The sequence below is a fragment of the Rhinopithecus roxellana genome, chromosome 16 (assembly GCF_007565055.1).
Source record: "Rhinopithecus roxellana isolate Shanxi Qingling chromosome 16, ASM756505v1, whole genome shotgun sequence".
Lineage (NCBI taxonomy): Eukaryota > Metazoa > Chordata > Mammalia > Primates > Cercopithecidae > Rhinopithecus > Rhinopithecus roxellana.
In genome coordinates, this window is record NC_044564.1 from 23,968,486 (window position 1) to 23,994,342 (window position 25,857).

General features: G+C 47.2%; 1 protein-coding gene across 4 annotated transcripts; it reads right to left on the reverse strand.

Moving 5' to 3' along the window:
- Nucleotides 1-3: 3 nt before the first annotated feature.
- On the reverse strand, nt 4-25,414 carry PHF24 (PHD finger protein 24). Of its 4 annotated transcripts, none has more exons than XM_010385810.2 (8): nt 24,536-24,711; nt 10,905-11,286; nt 9,998-10,183; nt 6,264-6,342; nt 5,754-5,959; nt 5,253-5,413; nt 4,857-4,952; nt 4-4,537 (listed from the first exon to the last, which is right to left on the reverse strand). In XM_010385810.2, the coding sequence occupies exons 2-8, from the start codon at nt 11,280-11,282 to the stop codon at nt 4,441-4,443; spliced, it is 1,203 nt and encodes a 400-aa protein (XP_010384112.1). In that variant the 5' UTR covers nt 11,283-11,286; nt 24,536-24,711; the 3' UTR covers nt 4-4,440. The 4 variants fall into 4 exon arrangements, with proteins under 4 accessions (XP_010384112.1, XP_010384111.1, XP_030775673.1 ...); XM_010385809.2 differs by lacking the exon at nt 24,536-24,711 and adding an exon at nt 25,204-25,414 and having other exon boundaries at nt 807-4,537; XM_030919813.1 differs by lacking the exon at nt 24,536-24,711 and adding an exon at nt 25,204-25,414 and having other exon boundaries at nt 807-4,537; nt 4,857-4,955.
- Between the last annotated feature and the right edge of the window lie 443 nt (nt 25,415-25,857).

A 25,857-nucleotide genomic window follows, 5' to 3' on the forward strand; every position in this document is an offset into this window, starting at 1 on the left:
ATAGAGCATTACAATCGCTTTATTATGATTTCCACTGTGCCCAGCCTCAGGGCATCAGCTTCTTCTGGAGTGCTGTGAAGCCTGGGCCACGCAGAGGAGCATGCAGCTGTAGAGATGGGGAGACAGGTCTTGGGGACGTTCCCCTCAGCTTACTGTCAAGTTACCTTCCGCAGAAAAGCACATGAAGGCATGAGGGACCAGAGCGTGTTGGATTCCCCAGTGTTACTCAAGTGTTTCGAGTCCCTCTCACAAGCTTGGGTTTGGCTGGGGGACAGATCACAGGCCAACCCATGATGGCAGGAGGCCAATCTTCAGGACCTTTGTATCACCATGGCTATGGAAAGGCCTAGCTACTTATAACTCAATGTTCTCAACTATGGGTTGTGCCTACCCAGTGCTATAGAAACTGGAATGTGATTGGGCTTCTTAGTCACTGGTCCAGACTAGGGCTGACTCCCTTTCCATGCTCTGGGTCACTGTGGCGTGTGGCCCAGAAGGAAAAAGCTTTTCCTTAGTGCTAGTAGAAATTCTGTAACCTGTTTGTTTTCTTTCCAAGGTTGCCAAAAATAGTGGCAGCAGAAAAGCAACAGCAGAGAAAATGCCCAGTCCCACCCCACTCCAGGGCTGAGCCATCAGGAACAGGCATGATGCGTGAATATTCTCCACTCCAGGAGATCTCGCCATTGTCTGGGTTGCAGCCAGGGGCCCAGAGAGATATCCTGGGCAAATTCAAACTAAGTGGTAGGAGAAAGTAGCAATTTTTCAGACAAGAGCTTGAAATAAGGAAAAGAAAAAAAAAAAAAAAAAAAAAGAAAATAGGAATTTTATTTCACTGTAAATAGAGGAGGGGTAAAAAGGGACTGTGGTGATAGGTACTGCCAGGATGTCCTGAAGTTCTGGCATCAAAACTGTTCTGCCTTTTAGGGCCACACATCTATCTGTCTTCACTCTGCTGGTCTGAAGGGAACATGGTTGCAGGATCACTAGAGCCAGCTACCAGTTCTCAGTCCTGCTTGAGTTTCTCTTGGCTCTGGGGTGGGTCTAGCTGGCCTGGGGCCCTGCCAGGCAGCTTCTGCTGACCTTCCCTCTCAACTTTTGGGCTTCCTGGCACCACTCTGACTGAAGCTGTGAAACCTGCAATGGTTGAGGTTGTGCTTTGGGCTATGAGTCCTGGGTATAACACTGGGGTTCACTCCCCAGGGAGGTGTCCTCTTCCCAAGCAGTTTAATTCTGTGCTTTCCATAATGGTGACAGGAATAAGGGGACCCTAAGACTTGGCCACTTAAGCAATGTCAGGGTGACATCCCATAGGGAGCAGCAGGGCCAGAAAGGCCGGTATCTGTCCTGCTAGCCCCAGGTACTTGGGCTGAGGGCAAAAAAGAGGCAATGTCCTCATGGTTTCTACTGCAGCTGTCCTCAAACGAAGAGGGGCCTTTGAGGGTTAGATCAGTACCTAGAGTGAGGGGACTGCTCCATCCCTGGGATACCCTAGGGGCCCTTGCTCAAGTATTCTGCTGGGGGAAGGCTGGGCTCAGGTGAGGAAGCCAAGGAGGAGACTTGGAGTGGTTTCGTGGCCAGGGCCCCTGCTCAGCTGACCCTCAGTCCCTGCAGCTCTGCCACATCATCCAGCTGCCCCTTCATTCACATCTGAAGGTGGGCAAGAGGAATGCGAGGTGAAAACACTTAGGGCAAGTGGGCTTCAGAGGAGCCTGTCTGTAACCCAGGCCTTCCTTGGTTAGAAACACTGATCTCAATTTTGGGTAGCCAAGAAGACTGAAACATTTTCTCATACCTTATTAGAGTCAGTCGCTAATATTTGTACTTGGCAGAATTTCAGAGTCACAGTGACGGGAGGGCTTGAAAATGAAATGGGCTTCACTAGGTTTCTGAACGTTTTTAACATCTCTATACATACCGCATAGGGGCGCTGGGGATTAGAACACTGCAAAGGGAGATTCTGGACACAGGGTTGGGGCAGGGCTTCTGCAACTCTGGACTTGGGGAGCAATGGCACTTCCCCTTTGGTAAAAAGCTAGACAACTGCCTCTGGAGAAGAGGCTGTCCGCTCCTTTGTGCTTTCCTGCTTCCTGGGACTCTTGTGGGCTGGGAACTCTATTCTTTGCTGGGGGAAGTGGCCCCTGGGATCTCTGTAGCAGGCCCTCACCCAGGAAGTTTGCTCTTCTCGAATAGGGAGAAGGGTGATCCCAAATGGGCCTGCTCCTGTTGTGGAAGAACTCCGGGGCTGCTTTGCCAGGCCCTGGAATATGGCAGGCCTGACCTGGCCCACTGACTCTCCTCCCTCACCCGTAGAGAGCTAGAGACAGCAGCTCCAAAGAGGTAGGCATCACCTTGATCTGTGAAGGATCAGGGAACAAGATGGACTTCCAGTCCCTGTGACTGATGAGGCAGGAGAAAAATGCTGTTCAGCTCTCAAAGCCCAGAGCTTGTCTCTACTCAAAATGCCCTGTGAGATTGAGCAGCCCAAGGCCACTGGCACAGGAGATGATTTGCCAGGAGAGTAGGTAAGAGCCCCTGTGCTTAATGTGCTTTAATCTCAGTGCAAAACCCCAGGCCTGGCTGCTTCAGATGCAGTTCTTAGGCCCAGGAGTCCTGTGCTTTGTTTTTTTGACTAGACTGAATAATGGCCCCTCCTATGGATCAATCCTGGGGGATGGCTGAAGAGTATTTCTAAAAGCTGTGGGCCATACACCTGAGCCCAGATTTGTCTCCTGTCTGCTTCATTTCAGTCCCAAATAATACAACCCCAGCAGCTCACCACCCTGCTTCCAGCTAAAGGCGGTTCCTACAGGAGGAGACTACACAGGGCTCTCACGAAGGCCCTGGCTGCAGCTCCCTGCTTTCCTCGAAACATTCAGCACTGAGCAGTGTGTGCTTTCTTCTGTATGCACCCGATTTAGCACAAGGGCCTTGAGCAATGAAGATGTGTTTGCTTCTGCATAACTGTGCTCCACTCCCTTTTGAATAACTCTTGGTAGTCAGATCTGGCTATGCCTAAGTCATTAGGTTGGAAACAGAAGCCTAGAACATGGATCCCACGGCCAGCCAAGATGAGCCATAACACACAGACTGAAGAATTTGAATTTGATGAGTACTTAGCAAGGAGGGGCTGGGGCTTGGAGGCCAGGCTTGGTGCTCTTGTAGCAGCCTCTGATTGCCCCAAAAGGTCTTCCATGCCAGGCCCAGGCCCTAGCCTGGTGGGGAAGGACATGTGGTTAGCAGTGAGGAGAAGCAGCCACTCAAGCCGTGTCTCAGTGACAGGGAGAAGGGGAAAATTTCTCCTTCTGTAAGGCTTTCCCAGGACCTTCTCTGCAGAGCCTCTTCTTAAGCCCCAGCCTCTTATCCTCTTTGTCAGGATGGCTGAAAGAGTCCCCACTCAGGGCTCTGCAGATCTTTCTTGGGCTGTGGAAGCTGTCTACAGTGAGTTGAGCTGGAACAATGAGGAAGCATGAGCCCCGTTCTCTCTTCCTCCAGAGCGTGCTCTCGTCAGTCTCTGTGGTTGGTGACTTGGGTGAAGCATCTAACACAGAGGCTGTGGCTCCCGCCGGTGTGTTTGCTCCATTCAGGTCCCCTTGGCCCTGGGCCATGAGCTACCATCTGAAAAATAGGGGCCAAGAAGGCTCACCTTGATTTTTGACTATCCTGCTAAAGACTTTTGGACGCAGGTAACCTGACTGAGAGGTTCCTAGAATCCTGAGTCCCTGGGAGGGGCTGCCTCCCCCTCTTCCAGTCAGGATTCTCCAGGCTAGTTACCTTCTCTGTCACCAGGAATTGGAATTTAAATAAATAAAGGGCTGAACTTCAGTGGTGATGTTTAACTCTTTTTCCAACTCAGTACAGCCGAGGTACATAATGCACACCTACTAGTAACAGCAGCTCACCGCAGAAGGGATTTTCAGGGGGGAAAGTGGGGCCCGTTGAGATCTCTAGGATCTCTAGGCAGGCATGTGAGTCTGACATGCCCCTTATTAAGAATCATTTGGCCGGAGATTTGTCTATTGGAAATTAGAACTTGCCTATAGAAGGGGTGAGTAGAGACCTTCTCCTCTATATCAGGGGCTTCACAAAGGGACTTTGGTCCTTTCTCAACCAAAAAGAACCAGGCTTCTGATGGCATGGACAGCTGGGCAGCATGTGTGCATGTGTGTAAGTGTGGTGGCAGGTCCCGTCTATGATGTGGGGCAGGGATGGTCCAGGAGAGGATGCTGCCATAGCTCCCAGGGCTTCTCCTTGTGGCAATGCATTCACTGCTTCTGTTGTGAGGGGAATGGTGATTTCAGTGCCATAAAGCTTAGTGACAAATTAAGACGCTGGCGGTGTCCCAACCCCATGAGTCTCAGTGCCAGAGGTTGGTGGGGGAAGGGAGAAAGGAGAGAGGGGAGAGGACGTCACTGTCCTCAAACTGAGCTTCTCTGCTCCATGCTATCCTGGGGGTTTCAGGTGAATGGCTGCGCTGTTGGGGCGAGCAGCCAGGATGTAGAGGACATTCTCTTGCAGGAAGGTAGGCCAGTCCACAAATCTGGAGTGGAAGCAAAGAACAGGGTCATGAGGCTGGTTTGAAGACACGTGAGCCCTGATCCTGGGGCAACATGGCTTGGGCTACACAAAAGTCAGGGAAGCTTGGCTCATGCCTGACCTGGTTATGGCTGGCTGTGCTACCAAGCCAACAGACCAGCTGGCTGGTCCTATAGACTTGGGTCAAATGTGCACTCTTGGAGCCTGGTTTCTTGGGTGGGCGCTTGTTGTTTTGGAGTGGGAGTGAGTAATACCCTCTCTTACTTATGTGTTTTGTGGGGGTTCAGAGGATACAAATGGCCAGGTGAGGAGGTCCTACTCACCTGGACTCCTGCTCTGTGGGCAGCAGGGTCTTGTCCTGACTCTTGCTGCTGCTGCTGGCTGGGCTGCTATCTGCAATGGGACCCACATGGCTGATGCTGCTGGGCAGAGGACACATGGTTAGGAGTGGGATAGTGAAATGCCTGCCCCTCCCAAACTCTGGTAAGCCCAAGGCTCTGGACACGCTCATCCAGGCTCTTCTGACGTGTGGCAACACCGAGTTGAAGGTAGAGGCTGCCCCATGTCCTGGCCTGTAGGCATCACCATCTTCTACCTAATGCATAGGAGGCTCCTCTCTCGGCTGTTGGCAGGGGGAGCAGGGAGGTATGGAAGGGCCACTGGCATGGAAAAGGGAGGAGAAGAGGCTGAGTGGGGACTGGGACTGGTAAGGAGCAGACCTGACACTGCAGGAAGGAGCCTCTGGGAACTGTTTGCAAAACCAAGAGTGCTGGGCCCGGCGGCACTCTGCCTCACTGATGGTGCTCCCACTGCCCCGTGCCAGGAAGGCAGCTCTGGCTCGTTCCCGCTCCTTCACTGTCAGAAGCCTCAACAGAGAGTTCTGGGGAAGAAGAGACAAGATCTTAGAGGTGGAGATATCTTGTAAACTGCCAGGCCATAGAGAATCCTACCTCCATTACCACCTTTGCAACCTCCCTTAGAAACTGCCCAGAGCCTTTCTGGAGGCACCAACACTTCCAGTGCAGCCCAGGGCAGATCAGTCTTCCTCACAGTTTCCTCAGCCTGGGCACCAGATTATCCGTCACTGGATGGAACCTGAGCCCATTCCTGATACTGGCCCCTGCTCGGGCAGGACCCAGTGCTCCCCCACCCTGCCCAGCATGCCTCCCAGGCCCTTGTCACCCAGTATCCCAGAAACATTTGCCCCAGCTGGCCCTCACCTGGGGACGCAACTGCTGCAGAAGCAGGAGGGACTCATGGGACAAGAAGTCAGGCCACTCTATGTGGCCTCGATGTTCAGGGTCCAGGGCAGCAAACTGGCGGGCTGCCTGCTCTTCTTGCTCCTCGCTCAGGGCCCTGTCACGGTCCCCCCGCTTGGCTGCTTGGTGACGGTAGCGCAGAAAGTCCTCCAGTGTCAGGGAGCAATCTGTGGGAGGCACCCCGTGCTGGCCATCCCCATCCTTCTTCAGCCTTAGGGCACTTCCATCACCTCCAGGGCACCCTTGGGGCCCCTACACCCACAGCTCTTGCTGAGTCTCTGCACCTATGGCCAGGGTTACCCAGGCTGTGACAGGGGATGGGTGACTCTGCTGGCCAACAACTCAGGAACAAGGACCCATTTACCCTCTACCCACTGAATACGGAACACTCCTTTCATGGTTCATCCTAGAAAGCATGAAGGAGAAATCTGCCCGGCCCCTCTCCATCCAAGTAGCACCACCCAACCTTACCAGGGATGACTTTACACCGCTGAAAGGTCTCCGTGAGGCTGTACATTTCTTCCTCAGTCAGCAGCAAGTTGATGTTGTCCTGAAAATAAGGAAGAGCTGAGTCGGGGGCCATACAGGCCAGTAAGAAAGGCCAGGGTCAAGGAGGCTAGAAATAGAATTTCAGCTGGAAAGCAATTCCAGGATCATCTAATCCCAGCCTCCTATTCACAATCAATGAGAGTGAGGCCCCAGAGAGGGGAAAGGACTTGGCCAGAGTTGTCTTTACTCTGGGGCAGAATCTTCCCCAGAACCCAGATGCCCTGACTCCAGCACTGAGTTCCTTCACTAAAACAGTGGTTGTCTCCTCTGAGCTAACCTGGGGATTTCTTGGAAGTGCCTTAGGAAGCTGCTGCACGGAATGAGGGCTATTGAGTAGGCAGGTTGTGAATCCCTGTCTCCATCAACCAGAGTGGCTCCATCTCCATCCCTTTTATCTACTTGGCTTCTGTGTTAGGCTGTGCTAAAAATGCATTTTAGTTCAAAAAAAGTTTAATCCTAGCTCTGCTCCAAGTGGTGCTGGCCCACTTGGATACAAAGTGGGTTGTATCACTTTAAATAACTCCAGAATGGTTTTAAAAGATGCCATCATTATAAGGCTCCTAAAGCCAAATGCGTGTTTTTGTGGTGCCACAGAAATTTTCATTCCAAAGGAGCACTGATATGTTATTTTGTTGACTTAACCATACAGTCTTCAAACTATCAAAGACCCTTTCTAGTATAAGGTTACTTTCTTCCTCTGAAATACCAGCAAAGTACAAGAGCAGATATTTCATGAGTATTCATATGTGGATCTCATAAAGAACTCAAACCATTCTTTTTCTTCCATAACACTTTTTAAAAACTAATATATAATAGTTGTATTTTTCTTTCAAACCATACTTTCAGCAAACACCTACTGAGCACCTAGTATATACTGGGTGCCACAGTGGTGTGTAACACTGTGAGATGTGTTCAGTGTGGCTGGGGCTTGGAGTACGTGTGTGTGTGTGTGTGTGTGTGAGAGGGAAGGAGGAGGCCTACTATGAAGTACCTCCAGTACCCTTTATCGAGCCCCTCAAATTAGGCCTTTATTCTGAGGGCAAAAGGGAGCCACCACAGGGTTTTCAAGTGGGGAGTGCTGTGGTCAGATCTCTGGCTGCTGTGTGGAAGATGGATTAGAGGGGCAGAGTCTGGAGGTGTGGAGAGCAGTTGAGGGCTGCTGCAACAGTCCAGGCAAGAAATGATGAGCAGCTAAACTGAGACATGAAAATGAAGAAGGGAAGAGAGAGTTCAGAGATATTATAGGCGGCATCAACAGGACCTGATGACTCACTGGATGTGAGGCGTGAGGGAGAATGAACTGGGATTAGTAACTGGGGCATGGTATTACTATTCACAGAGATGAGGAGTGGAGGAAGAGCAGGTTTGGGGACAAAGATGAGTTCATTTTGGGGCATGATGAGTGTGAAGTACTTGTGAGATATCAAGGTGAATAAGTGCAAGAGACAGGAAATTTAGGTCTGGACACACAAATATAGGAGTCATTAGTGTTTAGATGATGGCTGTCGATGAAGTCACCCAAAGAGGGCGCAGTGAGCAAAGAAGAGTATTAAACAACAGAACCCTGAGAAACACAGGACTGAGACAAGAAACTAACAAAGGGCATCGAGAAAGAATGTCAGAGACTAAGACTGGAAGAGAATCAGTAGAGAAGAGGGTACTGGATACCAAGCAAAGACAGCTGCAGAATGTGGGAGGTAATGTTAATGGTGGTTACATGACTGAGGTGGGATTTTATTGACTTTCTACTTTCTCTCATTTCCATATCTTATGCAATAATTCTCACAAAAATACTAAATCCTAAAGGAAAGAGAGAGGAATAAAGAAGTAATAAATACTTCAGAGAGATCAAGTAAGAAGATGCCTCAGAAAAGGTCAGTGGACTTGACAATTAGGAGGTGACTGGTGACTTTAGGAAGGGACAATTCTGCAGAATGATGGATGCAGATGTCAGATTAGATTATAGGTGGTTGAAGAACCATAGGAGATGATGAAATTCTTTTAAGAAGTTTGGCTGTGGGCCAGGTGCAATGGCTTGTGCCTGTAGTCCCAGCTACTGAGGAAGCTGAGGCAGGAGGATTGCTTAGGTCTAGGTGTTCGAGGCTGCAGTGTTACGATCGCACCATTGCACTTCAGCCAGGTGACACCATGAGACCCTGTCAAATAAAAAGAAAAAAAAAGAAAAAAAAGCAGCAGCTTCGTTGGCTGTGAAGGGAAGGAAAGAAAGGAGAGGTACTTGGAAGGAGGCTTTGTAAAAAGCCCAGTAGACCATGGTGGCAATGATGGTAGGACTGTGTCAGGAATCTGGGGAGGGAGCAGTGTGTTCCTGGAGGTTAGGGAGGTGACCCCTTCACCCCAGGCCTGTGGCAGCAGTACATCGCAAAACAGAGTGGCTGAGATGAAAGGCTGGCATCTGGAAGGGGCGACAGGCACTAGAGAAGGTCACTGGTACAGCAGGGTCTGCTGCAGTGTACTCCAGGGGGACAGGTGTTTAAGCAGCTGAAAATAACTCTTCCATAACAAGCCACAGAGGAAGAGATATTTGTTAGAAAGTGGCACATCTCTGCTTTCGTCTAAGCAGCAGGAAGAAGAGGGGGATCAGCAGGTGCTCCTCACTCTGAAATCAATAAACAATGACGATATCTGCAAGACAACAGATCCATAAGGCAAGACTTGAACTCTATTCAGGTGTAGTGAGAAATGGATATAAATCTGGCTTTCAATGGAAACCTTAGACTCCGTCCTTCATTAAAAGTTAGAAGGCATTTATATATAATCTGCGAAGTTCTGAATCAATAGAGCTTTGTCATTTAATTCACATAATAACCACTTCAAAGAGGAAACGCCAATGCTTATGAGTCAGGTGGCAGGCTGAGTGAGGATCTGAGGCCTAGGAAGTTTTCCTGTGATAGAATCTACCCCTACTGGAAGCAGCTAGTTAGGATTTCAGGTTAGTCTTCAGATGGATACGGTGAATGACAACTATAGACTATTAGAGAAAGAACTGCTCCAAGCAGAATTACTTTTGAGTAATTAGGCCCCAGTCAATCTCCTAGCTCAGAGGTTCTCTACCGGGGGTGATTTTGCTACCTTCACACTGAGATGTATGCTACTGGCATCTAGGGGATTGAGGCCAGGGGTGCTGCTAAATATCCTACAATGCACTTGGCCCCCCAAACAAATAACTAACCAGCCCAAAATGTACTGAGGTTGAGAAACCCCATCCTAGCTCTAGGTCTCTTGTATGTACCATTGGAAAATTCTTTTTTTTTTTTTTTTGAGATGGAGTCTCTGTCACCAGACTGGAGTGCAGTGACACGATTTCAGCTCACTGCAACCTCTGCCTCCCAGGTATAAGTGATTCTCCTGCCTCAGCCTCCCGAGTAGCTGCGACTACAGGCATGTGCTACCAGGCCCAGCTAATTTTTGTATTTCTAGTAGAGATGGGGTTTCACCATGTTGGCCAGGATGGTCTCAATCTCTTGACCACGTGATCCTCCCGTCTTGGTCTCCCAAAGTGCTGGGATTACAGGCGTGAGCCACCATGCCCAGCCCATTGGAAAATTCTTTAGGTCACTGCCTAAAATCAAATGTTCTAAGACTGGGCCTCCAGGAAAAGTGCCAAGTCCTCTGCTGTCCCTGCAGTCCAGACTTACACAGTAGTGGCAGCTCCAGCCTGTTTCCGTGTGGGCCATCTCCATCACCTCCGCTGTACTGTCTCCTTGGATGTAGCCCATGCGGCGCAGGCAGCCATCATGGAAAACCCTGGTGCAGACCCTGCACGGGAAGAGGCTCTCAGCTGTCCAGACCTCGCAAACATCACACATCTCATCGTTGACAACCTGCAGAAAGATGGCAGGAGGAAATAGGGATGTGAAAGCATAGGCAGCAAGATTCCAAGGCCACGAAGCACAGAGCTACCTGCATGGGGCTGAGCCTTCCCAGATTAGCCTAGAGGAACAGCTCCAACTGAAGCCATTGTTGAGGTTTTCTTTCTGGAGGACAAGAACCAGGAGGTCCTTCCAGTTGCTCATGCCTTTGTGACCATGTTTATGAACAGGGAGCTACTGGCACTTTTAGAAAGAACAATCTGTTGTGAGAGATTGTTCCAGGCATTGCAGGACATTTATCATCCCTGCTTTTCTTGGTACCAAACACCAGTAGCCACCTGGTGTTGTGACCTCCCCAAACTCCTCCCTCCCAAATTTCCTAATGCCTCCTACAGAGGGTAGTGCTATCCATGGTTGAAAACCCATAGCAGCGGGGAAGAGGGGGAGAGTCGACAGAATACCTGCCATAGCATCATTCTTTATCATCCACTGCCCCAAGCCTTTAACTAAGATGAATCCAGGATATAACAAACATTTTATTCTTATAGAAGAAATTCAAAGATTGTTTTGGACTCAGCTCCATTTTTCCAGCTTTGAGGATCACCTTATCCACATCCATTTTTCCTGTCCTGCTCCCTGATGCGCTAAGGCTTGAGGATCCTGTCCTAACTGGATACTCACAGGCCCCCTGATACGCTAAGACTTGAGGATCCTGTCCTAACTGGATACTCACAGGCTCTCTGGGCTCCAGGCAGATTTCTGGAGGCTTGTCATCATCCAGCTTCCGGGTGGGGCGGATGAAGGCAGGAGGCGTGAATCGGCTGGTCCTGTCAAACTCCTCAGGCTCCACGCCGCGCCCATCTCGGAGCCGCTCCCAGGCTGCACGGCCGGCACTTCTCTCTTCCTGGACCACCGAGGTTCCTGCTTCTGCTTCTTTGTCCTCCTGCACCTCCTGGACGGAGCCCTCTACAGTGCCACGGCGGGACCCTGGCAGCTCACCTGTGCGTCGGATGGAAGGCCTGTCCCGCAGCCCATCCTTGAAGGCAGACACAGCCAGACTCACCTTCTGCACCTGCTCCACTGTCTGCCGCTTGGACATCAACACCCCCATGGCTCTGTGGACAAAAAGCAGAGGGGCACAAATTCAGCCAATGGCTGAGGATGTCAGGCCAATCAGTTTCAACCTAAGTGGCAAGTGCTATTAAACAGTTTCTCCCTCTTCTAGAACATGGTGGGGGTGGAGACAGCACGTTAAGGATCAGAAGATGTTGGTTCTACTTCTTTCCTAAATTTTATGTATTTATGTATTTATTTTATTTATTTATTTATTAAAGATGAGGTCTTACTATGTTGCCCAGGCTGTTCTTGGACTCCTGGGCGTTAGTGATTCCCTTGGTTCAGCCTCCTGAGTAGCTGGGATCACAGGCCTACCACCTTGCCTGAATGACTTTGGTTCAATTTCTGACAAGCCTTGCAACTTTGGTTTTCCCATCTATGGAATGAGGGCTATCTCCCCAGCCCACTTCACAGGGATGTTACAAGGATAATGTAAGAAAATGGGCTTAAGGGTGCTTCATAGACTGGAAAGCACTCTATGTGCATGAAATGATATCTGTCTCCCTTCCTGTCCTAAAACCAATTTAGTCCAGGGGTCCTACACTTCTGCTACTTCTAAATGGTTGGAGACTTCAGAATCCAAATTTCTCCTCTACCCTGCAGGAAGACTCAAGGCTTAAAGCAAGCTGGTAGCAACACAGTTCAGGCCTTTTGACACAAGAAAAGCTCCTTCAGTAAGTACCATGAACAATCCATCTGGGGCTAATCCTCATCAAATGCCTACTTTTTAAGTCAATAAACTCCTAGTTTTAGAGGATTCCTTGAATTAGTCAGTAAGGGAACTCTGCCACCCATATCCATATGGTCAAGGTCACACAAACACTCCTTTGCCCCCTCTCATTAGTAACTGTGCCTCTTTGTGGGTCTGTTTATCTATTACAGACACTGGTCTATTACAAAGCTCTAAGGTACCTCTCACACTTCTAAGGTAAGGCTGCACCAATGTCACTCCCATATTTTCTGCTTTAATTCTTCTGAACTGTTCAAGAAGGGTCCATATCCTTTACAGGTTAAAAAGTAACATCATCCCTGCTCTTCTCTGCAGTACCAGAGCACAGCATTGGACAGTGAGGGCATGACAGGGCACATTGCAAAGCTGGTCTGCTATTTCCTAGCCTGAGGAGACTTTGTAGAAGTCAGCTGGGGAATGCTTTTTCTAAGTAAAGTGGAGCAGAGTCCATTTTAGCCTTGCTCTCAATCCATTCTAATCAAGGCTTATTGAACAGTATTATGTGCAAGGCACTAACTGCTCATCATAGGAAACAGAAGACAGGAGAACAGTCTCACCACTCAAGCTACTTAATATTAGAAACCAAAGAAGTTAAAGTGCTGAGAGTACCTAAAGGACGCCGAGACCCACCACACTGCTGGTGGACCAAGTGGACCCTGAAGGATGCATAGGCGGTTATGCTCAGTTTGTTTGGGGAAAAAGGTGACAGCAGGTAGGAGGAGAGGTAGGGCCAATTCGAAGGTTACTATTAATATCATAGTCCAGGCAAGAGGTAGAGGGTTTAAACGGAAATGATGACAGCAGGAATAATAATGACAGAGTGTATCTGTTACCATAGAAATAGAATGAGGGAAATCTAGGAATAAATTGATAATTGATTGGATGAAGAACAAAGGGAAAGAGGGCAGTTTTTTTGTTTTGTGTTTGTTTTGTTTGTTTGAGACAGAGTCTCGCTCTGTTGCCCAGGCTGGAGTGCAGTGTCATGATCTTGGCTCACTGCAACCTCCGCCTCCCCTGCCTTAGCCTCCTGAGTAGCTGGGACTACAGGCGCGTACCACCACGCCTGGCTAATTTTTTGTATTTTTAGTAGAGATGGGGTTTCACCGTGTTAGCCGGGATGGTCTCGATCTCCTGACCTCATGATCCGCCCGCCTCAGCCTCCCAAAGTGCTGGGATTACAGGCGTGAGCCACCGCGCCCGGAAAAAGAGGGCAGTTTTAAATGGACTAACTAGAAGAATGGTAGTGCCACTTACAGAAATTGGAAATAAAAGGTATAATTAAATTGGATTTTATACATGCTGAATTAAAGATGTCCCTGGAACATTCAGGTGTCATGTTACCCCCTGATTAAAACTTTCAGTGCTTCCTACAGTTTTCAGGAGAAGTCCCCACAATCAGTCTCTTTACTGTGGCCTGTGAGGCCCTGCAGGTCTGGCCTTCCTTCTTTACTCTGTGTCCCAATCATAATGGCCTTATTTCAGTCTTTATTTGCTATACTCTCTCCGTCTGGAGGAAGTTTGAACATTCCTCCCCACCTGACTACTGCCTATTCATCTACCAGAGCTTAGCTCAAGTCTCACTTCCTCGGGGAAGTCACTGCTGACTCCAGTCCAGGTCGGAGTGCTCACAGCACCATGCCCTTCTGCTCTGGGCACTTACCTTTGTCATTACATATTCAATAGGATGATTACTGATCAATGTCAGTTTCCCCATTAGACTGTTTTATCCCACACAGTCCTTATCTCCATTGCCTAGCAATGTGTTTGTTAAGCATCTAACAGAATAGATTCTTTATAATAAACATTTTCCAATTAGCTAATTAATTGTGGAGAATTCTTTTTGCTTTAAAAAATGAAATCTTAATACATGTACTATCTGATGACAGCCCCATCTTCTTTTCGGAAACACTGCTTGTATGTGCCACAGTGATGTGAACTCCTACCCTGCTCAGGTGCTTGCCTTGCCACTACTGCTACCAAGGAAATTAATATTCTTGAATTTATAAACTGATTGACAGAAGAGGAAAGAACCACCTCCCTGACTCCATTTATAAATTTGTTTGTAAAACTGAAGTATGTGACTAAGGAACATTGACTTTAAATACTTAATACTGCCTTAAAGGGCAGTGGCACAGGAGATTTATTGAAGAAAGATTTATTGAGCAAATTCAGGAAATCATTTAGGTTATTCATGCCTCAGTGGACAACTAATAATAAATTGTAATTAAAAGGAAAATATCTTAATCCCCAAATAAATCCATAAAAAATTGTGATTCAGAAATCATTTTTTTCCATCAGCTAGAAACAAATATTAAACAATAGGGAAATAAATTATGTACCTACCATGAAAGACTAAACAACCTGGAAAACACTGACGTAGAAGTATATTTATTGGTGGGAAAGATACTCAAAATATGCAAACATATTCACAAAAATAGCAAGTTACAAAAATGCTCATGCTATGATATAAATTTTGTACTGTATGTACTTTTAATCTTTTTGTAATCTGTATTTTCCAGTTTTCCCACATGGTACCTTAATTAGATAATAAAGAAAATCTTAGGGTTGGCAACTTGGCGACTTGCTTTTGTTTTGGGTCCCCTGTTCTGTGATTCAGAACCTGTTGTTAGTTGCTTTGGGCTTTAGTTCTCTGTCTGTTGATGAGTGTATTTGGAACATACGGTCTAAAGCATTCAGAATGCTCATGTTGTTTTTCATCTTCTTTTAAAAGTTCATATGACCTAATGAGGGAATCTAGCCAGGGTGGGGTGGGGATGGAGAGAAGAGTATGTATATGTTAAATTTTTTGCTGAGGCTTTGGACCCAGGGGGTTCTTGAAGTGACAGGGCTGGGCCTTGTAGTCCCCACATGCTGCTCAAATGCCTCATGGGCAACAGCGTGTTCGATGGCTGGGTGGGATGCAACTCCCTAACTCACAGTGAGAGAGGCACCCCAAGAGAGAAAATACAAAACTGACAGATAATTCTTCACATTTTTATTTGAGCATATTTTTATTATGAGCATTTACATTTGCAGACCACTATATTTTCCTCAGAAACCCCAAGGTATGTTTCTCAAAACTTTCAACTGTGGCTCAGAATAAGAAATAGATTTTATGTGATAACCCTGTAGACACAAGTGAAAATTTTGTGGAGGCTGGGCGCGGTGGCTCAAGCGTGTAATCCCAGCACTTTGGGAGGCCGAGACGGGCGGATCACGAGGTCAGGAGATCAAGACCATCCTGGCTAACTTGGTGAAACCCCGTCTCTACTAAAAAATACAAAAAAACTAGCTGGGCGAGGTGGCGGGCGCCTGTAGTCCCAGCTACTCGGGAGGCTGAGGCAGGAGAATGGTGTAAACCCGGGAGGAGGAGCTTGCAGTGAGCTGAGATCCGGCCACTGCACTCCAGCCTGGGTGACAGAGCAAGACTCCATCTCAAAAAAAAAAAAAAAAAAAAAAAAAAAAAAAAAAAAAAAAAAAAAAAATTTGTGGAACAATCATACTTTTACTACATGTGATGCTCCCTGATATTTTCTATCCTATCCTATTTCATTAAAACAACCCTGATAGTGACTCTCTGAATGATTTCATGACCTACTAATGGATTTAAATCTGCAATTTGAAGAACGCGCCTCTAAAAGACAAGGATATAAGGAAAGTGCTGCCCTTAACTGATGTGGTGCAAGATGAACAGTGTATTCAAGCTTCTCTTAAGAGTCTGTGTGGTTGGAAGATCCACCAGAGATGGACAGCTACTAATACACCTCTGACTAAAGAAAACCTATTGTATCCAAGAGGCTGATGCTCTTTCACCTGTGGGCGTATGTATAAAACAAAATTAGCTAGGCATAGTGGCACATGCCTGTAATCCCAGCTACATGGGCAGCTGAGGTAGGAGAACTGCTTGCAGGGCCCAGGAATTCAAAACCAGCCTGGGCAACATAGCAAGACCTCATCACATTAAAAAAAAAAAAAGATTGATTGATTGGGGCATTCTTTTTACAATGATTAAAAAGATGGAAACAAATCGGGCATGGTGGCTTGTTCCTATAATCCCCGCTACTCGGGAGGCTGAAGCAGGAGGATTGCTTGAGACCAGGAGTTTGGGTCTGTCATGTGCCATGACTGTGCCTGTGAATAGCCACTGCACTGAAACCTGGCCAACACAGTGAGACCCTGTCTCTTAAAAAAGAAAAAAGGTGGAGACAACCTCAATAGGGAAATTACTGAATAACTTGTGATATATTCATGCTATTAAAAAAGAGAAAAAATGATTTAATTATTTATTTTGAGACAGCGGCGAGGGGGTCTCGCCATATTACACAGGCTAGTCTCCAACTCCTGCACTCAAGCAATCCTCTCACATAGCTGGGACTACAGGTCGTGCTAATTTTTGAAAAATTTCAAGCAATCCTCTCACATAGCTGGGACTACAGGTCGTGCTAATTTTTGAAAAGTTTTTAAAGAGACAGGGTCTTGCTATGTTGCCCAGACTTGTTGATAACTCTGGGGCTCAAGTGATTCCCCACCTCAGCCTCCCAAGTAGCTAGGATTATAGGTTCCAGCCAGAGCACCCAGCTTGATTTAATTTTTTAAACATAACAACCAGAGCAATGATTCTCAAATGGTGAATTGGCTGGATCCTGCAGCAGGTGGGAGGTATATATCAGAAACACCAGGAGGAGGGGAGAAATAAGTGAGTTTCCAGAGCTTATCAATTATATATTTATATTTGGAAAACAAACACTAAAAACCATCTCTGCTTTGTGTGTGTGTGTGTGTGTGTGTGTGTGTGTGTGTGTGTGTGTGTGTGTGTGACATAGACTACAAAACAGTGAGTTTGACAGTATCTTCTTGGCTCTTAGGGCTATATAGAAGGTACTAACTCTCCAAATAGTTGGAGGCAGCCTCCTCCCAAAAGTTGTATCAGAAGTTTTAGGGAACAATCAAGAGACTTTCATGTTTATCAGAAGGAAGGCATACACTGGAAAAAAATAGTTGAGAAACACTTATTTGCAGATCTGGAAAAAACATAGTAAATTCACATTTTCAAGAATGATTCATTAGAGGAAAACCAATGGTATGCATTTGTTTTTGGCTTTTTCAGATGTTTTAATAAAAGTTATTGAACAAAGACCAGTTAGTTAGGAAGTTACTCTATAAGTGAACTTACTCATTCACAGTGAATCAGCAAATTAACCACAGACACCTCCCAACACACTGTAGATCCGCTATAACCCATTATTAACTGTAGGGATACCATTATTCTTTATAAGGATGCCAAGAATAGCTATGAAGCTATCTCCATGGCCAATTATGTCATTGCAATGGTTTTGGGAGTTTATCCTTAAAGCAATTTCTATGAAGACTGAAGCTGACATCTACTAGCAAAACAAACATAAAACAAACACTTTCCAGTCCTGACCACAGGCTCTTGGAGCGCTGCTATTCCTTTTACCTGAGATGGTTCAAGCTTGTAGACCATTTTATGCCTGTAAGGGCAGAAATGCAAAGTAGAACTATTCACAGTAAACCATCAAAATCCAAACAAGACCACCAAGTCATTTTGAATTGACATGGCTTTGACATTGACAGTAAACTGTGAGGACACAACAGAATTCAGCTTTAAAAGCGAGTCTAAAACTCTTAATACTTAATGGAGAGGATCAAAACTGTATACAAAGGACACTTTGATTAAAAGTGTGTTCTGAAATATCTAAGATGTGCACCTGGGGTGTTTGAGAACTTAACAAAATCAGCTCAAATTTTTAGAGAAACAAGTGGTAGTGATTGGTGCCAGGTAAAAACAAATGGCTGTGGAGAAAAACCTGCCCTCTCCTGTGCTGGAAGAAGTCCTAGGAAAAAGAGAGAGTTAAAAGGAAATCAAGTTGCAAAGATCCCACAAATTATACCTAATGATTACTTCTTTGACTGGTGGGTGGGACTGGGGGTTTCTGCCTCCCCAAAAATGATGAAAAGAGGCCAAAAAGATATTGTCCCAAGAATTATGTGGCTGTCAGGGAATTTGTGATATCTAGGGAAGACTTGGAAAAAAACTCGGGGAGAGGAGCAGGTGATGGTAAATAACAGCAGGACAAGAAGGTGGAAGAGGGCCGTTTGACTTCATGAACTGGAAGAAATGAAAACAGCAACAAGTAGAATCTGTCTTGGGTAAGAGCAGCCTGTCTAGATGTGTTTGTCAGGCAGTAAGACATATGTGGGCAGCTTGGAATGTTTGCAAGACACACCCATTTTCTGCAGAGCACCTGCTTAGAATTCAGCGGGATTAGTTATAAGGGCAAAATGGTGGGAGTAAGAGGAGGAGGGGCTGCTCCACAGCAGGAGCTGATAGAGAAATAAGGAAGGGGAAGGCAGCTGGGGAGCCTCTATTTCCCAGCACTCTTTATAAAGATTCAGAGCTGTGGAGAGCCTGAAGGGCAATACTCCTAATAGGCAGGAGTTTCCTCGTGCAGCCTGTTAAATATAAAGTACATTTACTGATTTTCTCTTCTTAAAATTTATGTTTTCAGATCGGGGGTGGTTCTAGGGTCTCACTGTGTTACCCAGGCTGGCCTCAAACTCCTGGGCTCAAGTGATTCTCCTGCCTCAGCCTCCTGAGTAGCTGGTCCAATCTGATTCTTGGTATGGGAATGGAGGCTGTATAAAAGGCCCACAAGCAAGTAAAAGTGGCTGCCTGGAGGTTAGGGCTTCCCTAGGAAGGAACAAGGCAAAGAAAACCTCTGAGTGAGGAGAAAGGGAAAGACAACCAAAGAGAATGGGTTGAGCAAGCGGAGTAAAGGAATCTGTGCTTCACTGAGATCAGGAGGGAGAAAAGTAGAGATGGTTCTTACTACCTTCCACAGAGCATGTGACACTCACTTTTAATCAAAGCTTCTTTTGAATACAGGTTTGATCCTCTCCATTAAGCATTAAGGGTTTTAGCCTCTTAAATCTTTGTTGAATGAATGATGCAGAGATGACTGGGCAAGATAAACAATTTATTTAAGATCATAGTGTCTTTTCTCTTTATCAAATTGGCCAGAGAGACTAATCAGACCAAATCTCCAAAACTCAATTCTAGAAACTGTGCAGTCACCAGCTCACATCATCACATCTACTCTATTTCCCAAGAGGTGGCACCTGGACAGTGAGTCAGGGCTAGCAGGGATGAAAACATGAGGGTGATTTTTCTCTGACTACAGAGGAGAGCTAAGAAATTCTGCAATTTAGCCGGTTTCTACAATCACAATGGTAAGAAAAGAGAAGCCAGTATTACCAAGGTCAACAGTCCCCTGCATTTATGCTGTGTCCTGTGGACTATGGTGAGGCCGACAGGGGGCAGTTGCCTTAAGGACACAAGTAGAAAGTGTGAAAATGTACTTCCTTTGTCCTGGGTTTGAAATTTAGCATGAGCAGTATCTGCACATACAAGTGAAAACTTTCAAGGTGGTCAACAATTGGCTCCTGGAAGCATGTGCCCAAAGGACTGGGAGCCTTAGGAAAAGCCACATGCCTAACACAGAAGGTGACCAGCTGCAAGATTGTGGAAAATCAACAGAACCAGGGTCTAAAAAAAAAAAAAAAAAAAAATGCTGAATGCATAGCACAGACTCTGAGCTTACCGTGAACATCAGCATCAACCCCAAGATTGTAAGCAAAAAAACCATCAAAAAGAGTTCTCTTGTGGGTCTTTGAGGAAATCCAAGCCCCAAGGGGTCCGATTTTTCTCCAGTGACTGGCCGTTGCTTTAGGAATCCAGTGTCTCACTACAGTGCTCTCGGAGCCTGTTCCTACTCAGACATTTTGTCACCTGGCAGTATCCTAGAAACTAATTTTAGTATTCATGTTTGTAGACCCTGAAAGGGTCTACCTGGTACCTCCCCATCTCTCTCCATTCAGCCTGTTTATTCAGGATGACACAGTCACAACTACATGGGGCTTTTCTGGGGTTTCCAAGGAACAGAAAGACTAAAGACAGAAAAACTCTTTCTGGCCTCAGCTCAAGACTACAAGGCATCCTGCTGCTGTTTAACATTTACTGAAAGCTCACAAAGTTCTAATATATATGAGAGCAAAATTATGGCATGATTTTAGCCTCTTAGGGCCTGAATCTTCATTAAAAGCCACAGTGCTGACTTCCCACAGAGGCAGAGCAACAGTTAAGGAACATCATACCATCAGTGATTGGCTGGTGAGATTGCACTTAGCAAGCAGAGCTTTTCAGCAAGATGGAGAGGCACTCCCTGTTTTCTGCTCTGGTTCCCTGAAACACAGATGTAATGCAATTATTACACCTTAATTATCACCATTTACTTCTTTGCTGATTCTTTGCTGATTCTCCAAACATTTGCCAAGTGCAGCCTACTATGCATCAGGCACAAATCAGGTGCTTAATAACTGATGATAGAATGAACAAATGGAAGCACATTCAGCCGTGAGAATGCAGTGAGTATGTGCATGTGCAGGGGGCATAAGTGTAGGACTGAAAAAAAAAAAGGTGTTGCTTGAGCTAAATTTTGAATATGAGTAGGAGTTACATCAGTGGATAAGGAAAAAAAAAAAAAGCATTCCAGGAAGAGATAACAGCACATGCCAAGGCATGGAGCTATATGGGGACTCCATCATGACTTAGATGGTATGAAGCCAGCCTGGGGGCTAGATAGAAATAGGCAAGGAAATGTGTCTTCACATAAGAATTAGCATCAGTCCAAAAAACTGGTTTGAGATAGTATGCTTAAAATATTTGTTAGAAGAGGATATGTATTTGAGTTTCAGGGAGGAAGAAAACCCCAGAGAATTGGATTTGCCGAGGCCAGGAAGAGGGACTGCCCTGATAAGTTCCAGCACTGACCAATGAGTGCATTGTTTGGCCTTAGGACCCAACAGGAAACTCCTTCGCAACCTAAGAGCTAGTAGGTGGTGATTGCAGTGAATCATTGGGGCTTTCCCTCTGGGAGACTCCTAAGCCTCAAAAAACAAACATACAAAAAGAGAGTGAGCCAATTAGCCCACACAGTTCTGTTTTAGTGAGAGGACCCCAGTAAGATGAAGCATTTCTCAAAACCAAAGAGCCAACATATATCTAAAAGGGATTCATAAACTGTAACATGCTATCCAAATAAAAGGTTCTGTCATTACTATCATAGGAAGGCAAAAATGTGGTCAGTTTACACTCAGAGTATAATGGGCAAAAGTAATTTTGGCAGGGCACTGGCAGGAGGGCTGAATGTGGCTGCCAGGGGAGGCATAGCACAGCAGCTGAGTTTCAGTGATGCTTGGGAAAAGGCATACTCTACATTGGTTCCTGTAGATATTCTGTAATGCCATAATTTCCCCCTTACTTTTCCTACTCTTTATAGTGAATTATTAGAGAATGCAGACTGATTCTATGTGAGCTCCTCAAGGGCAAGAAACTCATATTTATCTAGCATAGTGCCTGGCAAGTAAGTAGCACTTAGTAAATGTAAGTGAGTCTCTGAGGGGATTGCTGGAAAAGGGGAGAGAATGGAGGGGGATGTGCTAATGGAAAAATAATCATGTCTCCAGCTGGACACTGATGGTCTTTGTTTCTTGGTCCAAAGCTAGTAAGCAATTCCTGTCAGAATTTGGTCATTAAGATTGAGGGGTGGAATGGATAATGATATTCCCATCAGAAATGAATAAATCAAGTTGGGACATGAAGATAGCAGAAGCCAAGCAGCACTGCTGGAGAGAAGCATGTGGGACTAAAAGATAATAGATTCTGTAGCTAAAGAGAAGGGAAACTATATTTGCATAAATGTGATCCACTTAGGAACAGGTATAGTGGAAAAAATTGCAGAGTGGGGGAAATGGGCCTGGGAAGGTCTTACTATCCATGTTTGAGGAAAAGGAATGGCAAATGTTAGAAGAAGACAATGTTAGAAGACTGGAGAATATGTGAAAAGATCAAAGGTTGAGAAATCCAGACAGTAAAATCCAGACACATTTGGGCACACTCAAATGAAACTGGGTGAGCCATTCTCTCCCCTTTTATTTCCCTTTGGAGAGAGCATTTTTGAGAAGATTAAGGCCACCTGGTGACATCTTTCATGCACATTCTGGAATGATCTGATTTGCAGACTCATGCTGTGACTAGGGAGAGTTAGGCAGTATTCTTAGAATTTTTGAAACCTTAATTTTTACCCAATGCTGGACATAGGGAAGGTGATATCCAAGATCCAAGATTAGGGGAGAGCCTGGATCCATTTAGTGATTTTTCCAGGGTCATGAGTGGGTGTGATAATAAGCACCCTCAACAAAAGACCAATTTAGGAATAAAACCTCAAAGACAAATCAGTGAGCTGGAACAAAGATCGTATCTTCAGGTTTGGTCCTTCTGACTTTCTTTAAAAATATGCTTACCTATTTATTTTGATCTGTTGAGCAGATGAGGTGGGTTTGAACTGAAAGGAGGATTGTAAACAACTTTACAATGGGGAGGTCCTAACCAACATAAATCTTTGTCAGAATTTACTCCACTGAGTTGCGCACAAGGTAGCATAAATGAGTTAAAAAAGAAAAAATTTAACAACTGGTAAACTATGTTGTTCTGTTTTCCCACTAGCTTGGTCTCTCTTCTCACTATGTAATTCCAGAAGCCAAAGGAAGCCGCTTCTATTCAAGGAGGATTTAACTAGGTTTGACTGTGTGGAAGAAAGCAGGGAAGGGGAGCAGGAAAACCTTTCCGGAATGGCTCTGTAATGAATATCATTGCTTGGCCCTCTCACCACTCCATTTTTGGACAAGAAACCAGAATCCATCCTTGGGCTCAAAGTTGAACTCTTGGGATACAGCTGGAATGAAAACATCGAGGGGGCGAGATGAGGAGGCAACACTATGTCTGGCGCAGACCCTTTGCGCTCCCCCTAACAGACTCCCAGTGAGCCTTCCTTGGCTCTGCACCTTTCCCGCCCTCCTCCCCCTCATGCAGAGGTACTCTTGGGCAAAAGTGTCCTGTGTGCTATCTGTGGACCATTGTCCACTGGTGCATGTAGTCAGAGGGCCACAAGGACAGTGTGGATCGTGCTTCCTAAAAGTGTCCCTGTCTCTCCTTTCTCTCCTTCAAGTATTCTGTAGCAGGGAGGGTGGCCTTGGGACACTCCATCTGCAGAAGGGTCCCCCTAGATCCCCAGAGCAAGCCCTGTCAAAAACCACACCCAGAGGCTTCAGTGAGGTCCAGAGCCACCCCAAGTCATCATGAAATGGGACTGCCAGTGAAGGAAGCCACACCCTGAAATCTGGGGATTCTGTGGAAATCAGTTCCTGCAGCAATCTCATGGCCACTTAAACTGTCCTCATCCACTTATTTAATCATCACATTTACTGAGCATGTACCATTGCAAAACCCTATGCTCAGCAGGCACCTTAGTGCAACTTATTAACAAGTATCTATTCTTTCTTCTGCTTCTCCTTAGTACTTTTTCCCAAATAAAATTTGAAAAACATTTTATGACTATGTTTTTCATCAGCTTTGTGACCTTGGGTAAACTGCTAAATCCCTCTGAGGCTCAATGTTTAGAAGGGGATAATTTCACAAAGATGTTGTAAGAGTTATATGAGATGTTTAAACATACCTGGTATAGTGCCGAGCGCACTGGTGCTCAACAATCCTATACATCCTTTATTCCTTCCTTCAAAGGCCTTTCCCTCCAGTACCTGCCAAAATCTGTTATTCCACCTGATCTTACTGCTTCCTTCTGGACGGTCAAACCCAGGGGCTCAAATCTCCTATCTTTGCTTGAGAGGCCTCACTGGTCCTCTTCCCCCGCTTGCGGGCCCTGTGCTCTCGCAGCAGTTTCTACCTCCACTAAAATGCAGCATGAAGCAAATGGGCTACCATGCAGAAGAAAAATCCGAATAGGTGAAGAGGGGAATGGAAAGAGGCTGCAGCCCCAGAAGGCCCCTATCTCTGGGCCACGGTGTGGGGAGACAAGTGAGGGCATATGGAACCCTACAGGGAGGTCGAGGCCAAAGTCCTTGGAGCCGTGGGAAGTCACTCATAGATCCCATGGCAGGATCCCCCCTCCCCAGTCAGAGGTTGCTTCCCACAGTTCTAGGGCACAGTCTCAGGGCCTCCTTTTCTAGGGAGCCCTTTGGGGGCTCCACTACCTCGAGGCTCCTGCGGCTCCCCTATGTTCCCAGGTGGTCTTCCATTGAGCCAGCTCCAGAGACCACCCTTGTGCCTTCTCCCACAGTGACACGGAAGGGCTCTCTGGGGCCAGTCCCCTCCACGCTGGGTTTCCCCATGGCAGCAAATGCAGACAGCGCCCCAGGAGTCCATTCCCACAGGGGGTCTTTATGGGGGCGGCTCCTCACAGCACCTCAGGGACTTCCCCAAGGCGTAGAGGCAGCAGTCACTCGGGGTTCATCCAATGACACGGGGGCCACTTTGGAAGCAGCTCCCACACAAGCACCTCAGAGTCCCGGAGGACTGTCCGCGGCCGCAGACCCGCCCCTCAGGTGACGGCCCGGTCCCCGCCGCCCCCGCCCCCGCTTACCGGGACCGTCCGGGTGCGGGACGCGGCTCCGGGGCGGCGGACTCTACACCGCGGGCCCCGCGCTGCCCACGGCAGCCCGAGAGCCGGCGTGCTGGGCCGAGCGCCGGCAGCAGGCGGCGCGGGCGGAGCGGCAGGCTGAGGAGGCGGCGGCGCGCGCGCCCCGAGCACACCCACCCGCCCCGCGGGGCTGCTGCGCGTGCACCCGCGCGAGGTGCCCTCGGCCGGACGGTGGGCGCGCCCCGCCCCGCCCAGTCCTCCTGCGCCTCCAGGCTCGGCCCTCGCGGCTCCGCGGGCGACGGGTGACCGGCGACGGGCGCGCGGGCGTGGGGCACCGTGGGAATGCTGGAGGACGGCGGCAGGCTCCGATGAGCAGACTGCCCAGGTGCCCGTGGGCGCCCCCCACGAGCGCCCGGCACTGCGGCGCGGGGACTGCGCCAGCGGCCGACTGCGGCAAGGACAGTGCCCGCCCGGAGGAGGCGGCCCAGAGGGGGCGCCGCGGGGGGGCTGGGGCCGCTCACCGCTTGCGTTCCGCGCCGGGGCGAAGGCGGGGTCCGGGTAGATGCTGCCACCAGCACGTGCCTGGGGTGGGGAGAATGACTCATCCAGCGGGTCCTACCAGCCGTCCCCGCAGGGCTCCGGGCTCACGACCCTGGCACTGGGGCACTCACCTTTGCAGTACCCTACTGGCCTCCGGAGGGTCCCAAGGAGCCTTCACATAGTCCTCGGCTGGCCCAGCCTACCCTATGCGCTGTTTTCTGGGATTATTGGTTTTTCATCTCCAGCAGCGAGGCTGTGCTGTCGTGTAACCCACTTTTTGCTGCAGCAACCTCATCCCTCACACTATCCAAACAGCTAACTTGTCAGAAGGCCAGCAATTCTGAGGGCTATAATGTGCATTACACTAAACTACATGCTTTGAAGAGGGCAAGAAAAAGATCAAATCGTAAGACACCCAGCAACTAATTATAAGGAAAAACTGAAGATATGCAAATGATATGCCGAGATCCCTTTAATTTATATTAATTGCATTTACATTTTAAAAATACCTTCATTTTCTTGTGCATTCAATTTATTTACCTCAAATATAATGCACGTCATTTTTTGAGCGTCTAGTATTTGTTACATACTGTGCTAGGTAACCTGGTGGGATATGAAAAAGAAATTTTGCCCTTAATGTGGAATTTACCAATAGGGGATATAAGGTAAGTATGGTATATTTCTATCACTTTAAAACACAAAGTGCCAGGTACTATTCTAAATGGTATAAATATATTGTCATTAATTTTCACATCATCCCTTTGAGGGAGTGTACTGTTAGTTTC

Excerpts from the sequence above, each read along its gene's own strand:
- PHF24 (XM_030919813.1), bottom strand. The coding sequence starts at position 11,282 with ATGGGGGTGTTGATGTCCAAGCGGCAGACAGTGGAGCAGGTGCAGAAG. Across the intron at positions 10,184-10,904 it reads GCCTGGAGCCCAGAGAGCCT|GTTGTCAACGATGAGATGTG; the intron begins GTGAGTATCCAG and ends ATCTTTCTGCAG. Across the intron at positions 6,343-9,997 it reads GCTGGAGCTGCCACTACTGT|GACAACATCAACTTGCTGCT; the intron begins GTAAGTCTGGAC and ends CCTTATTTTCAG.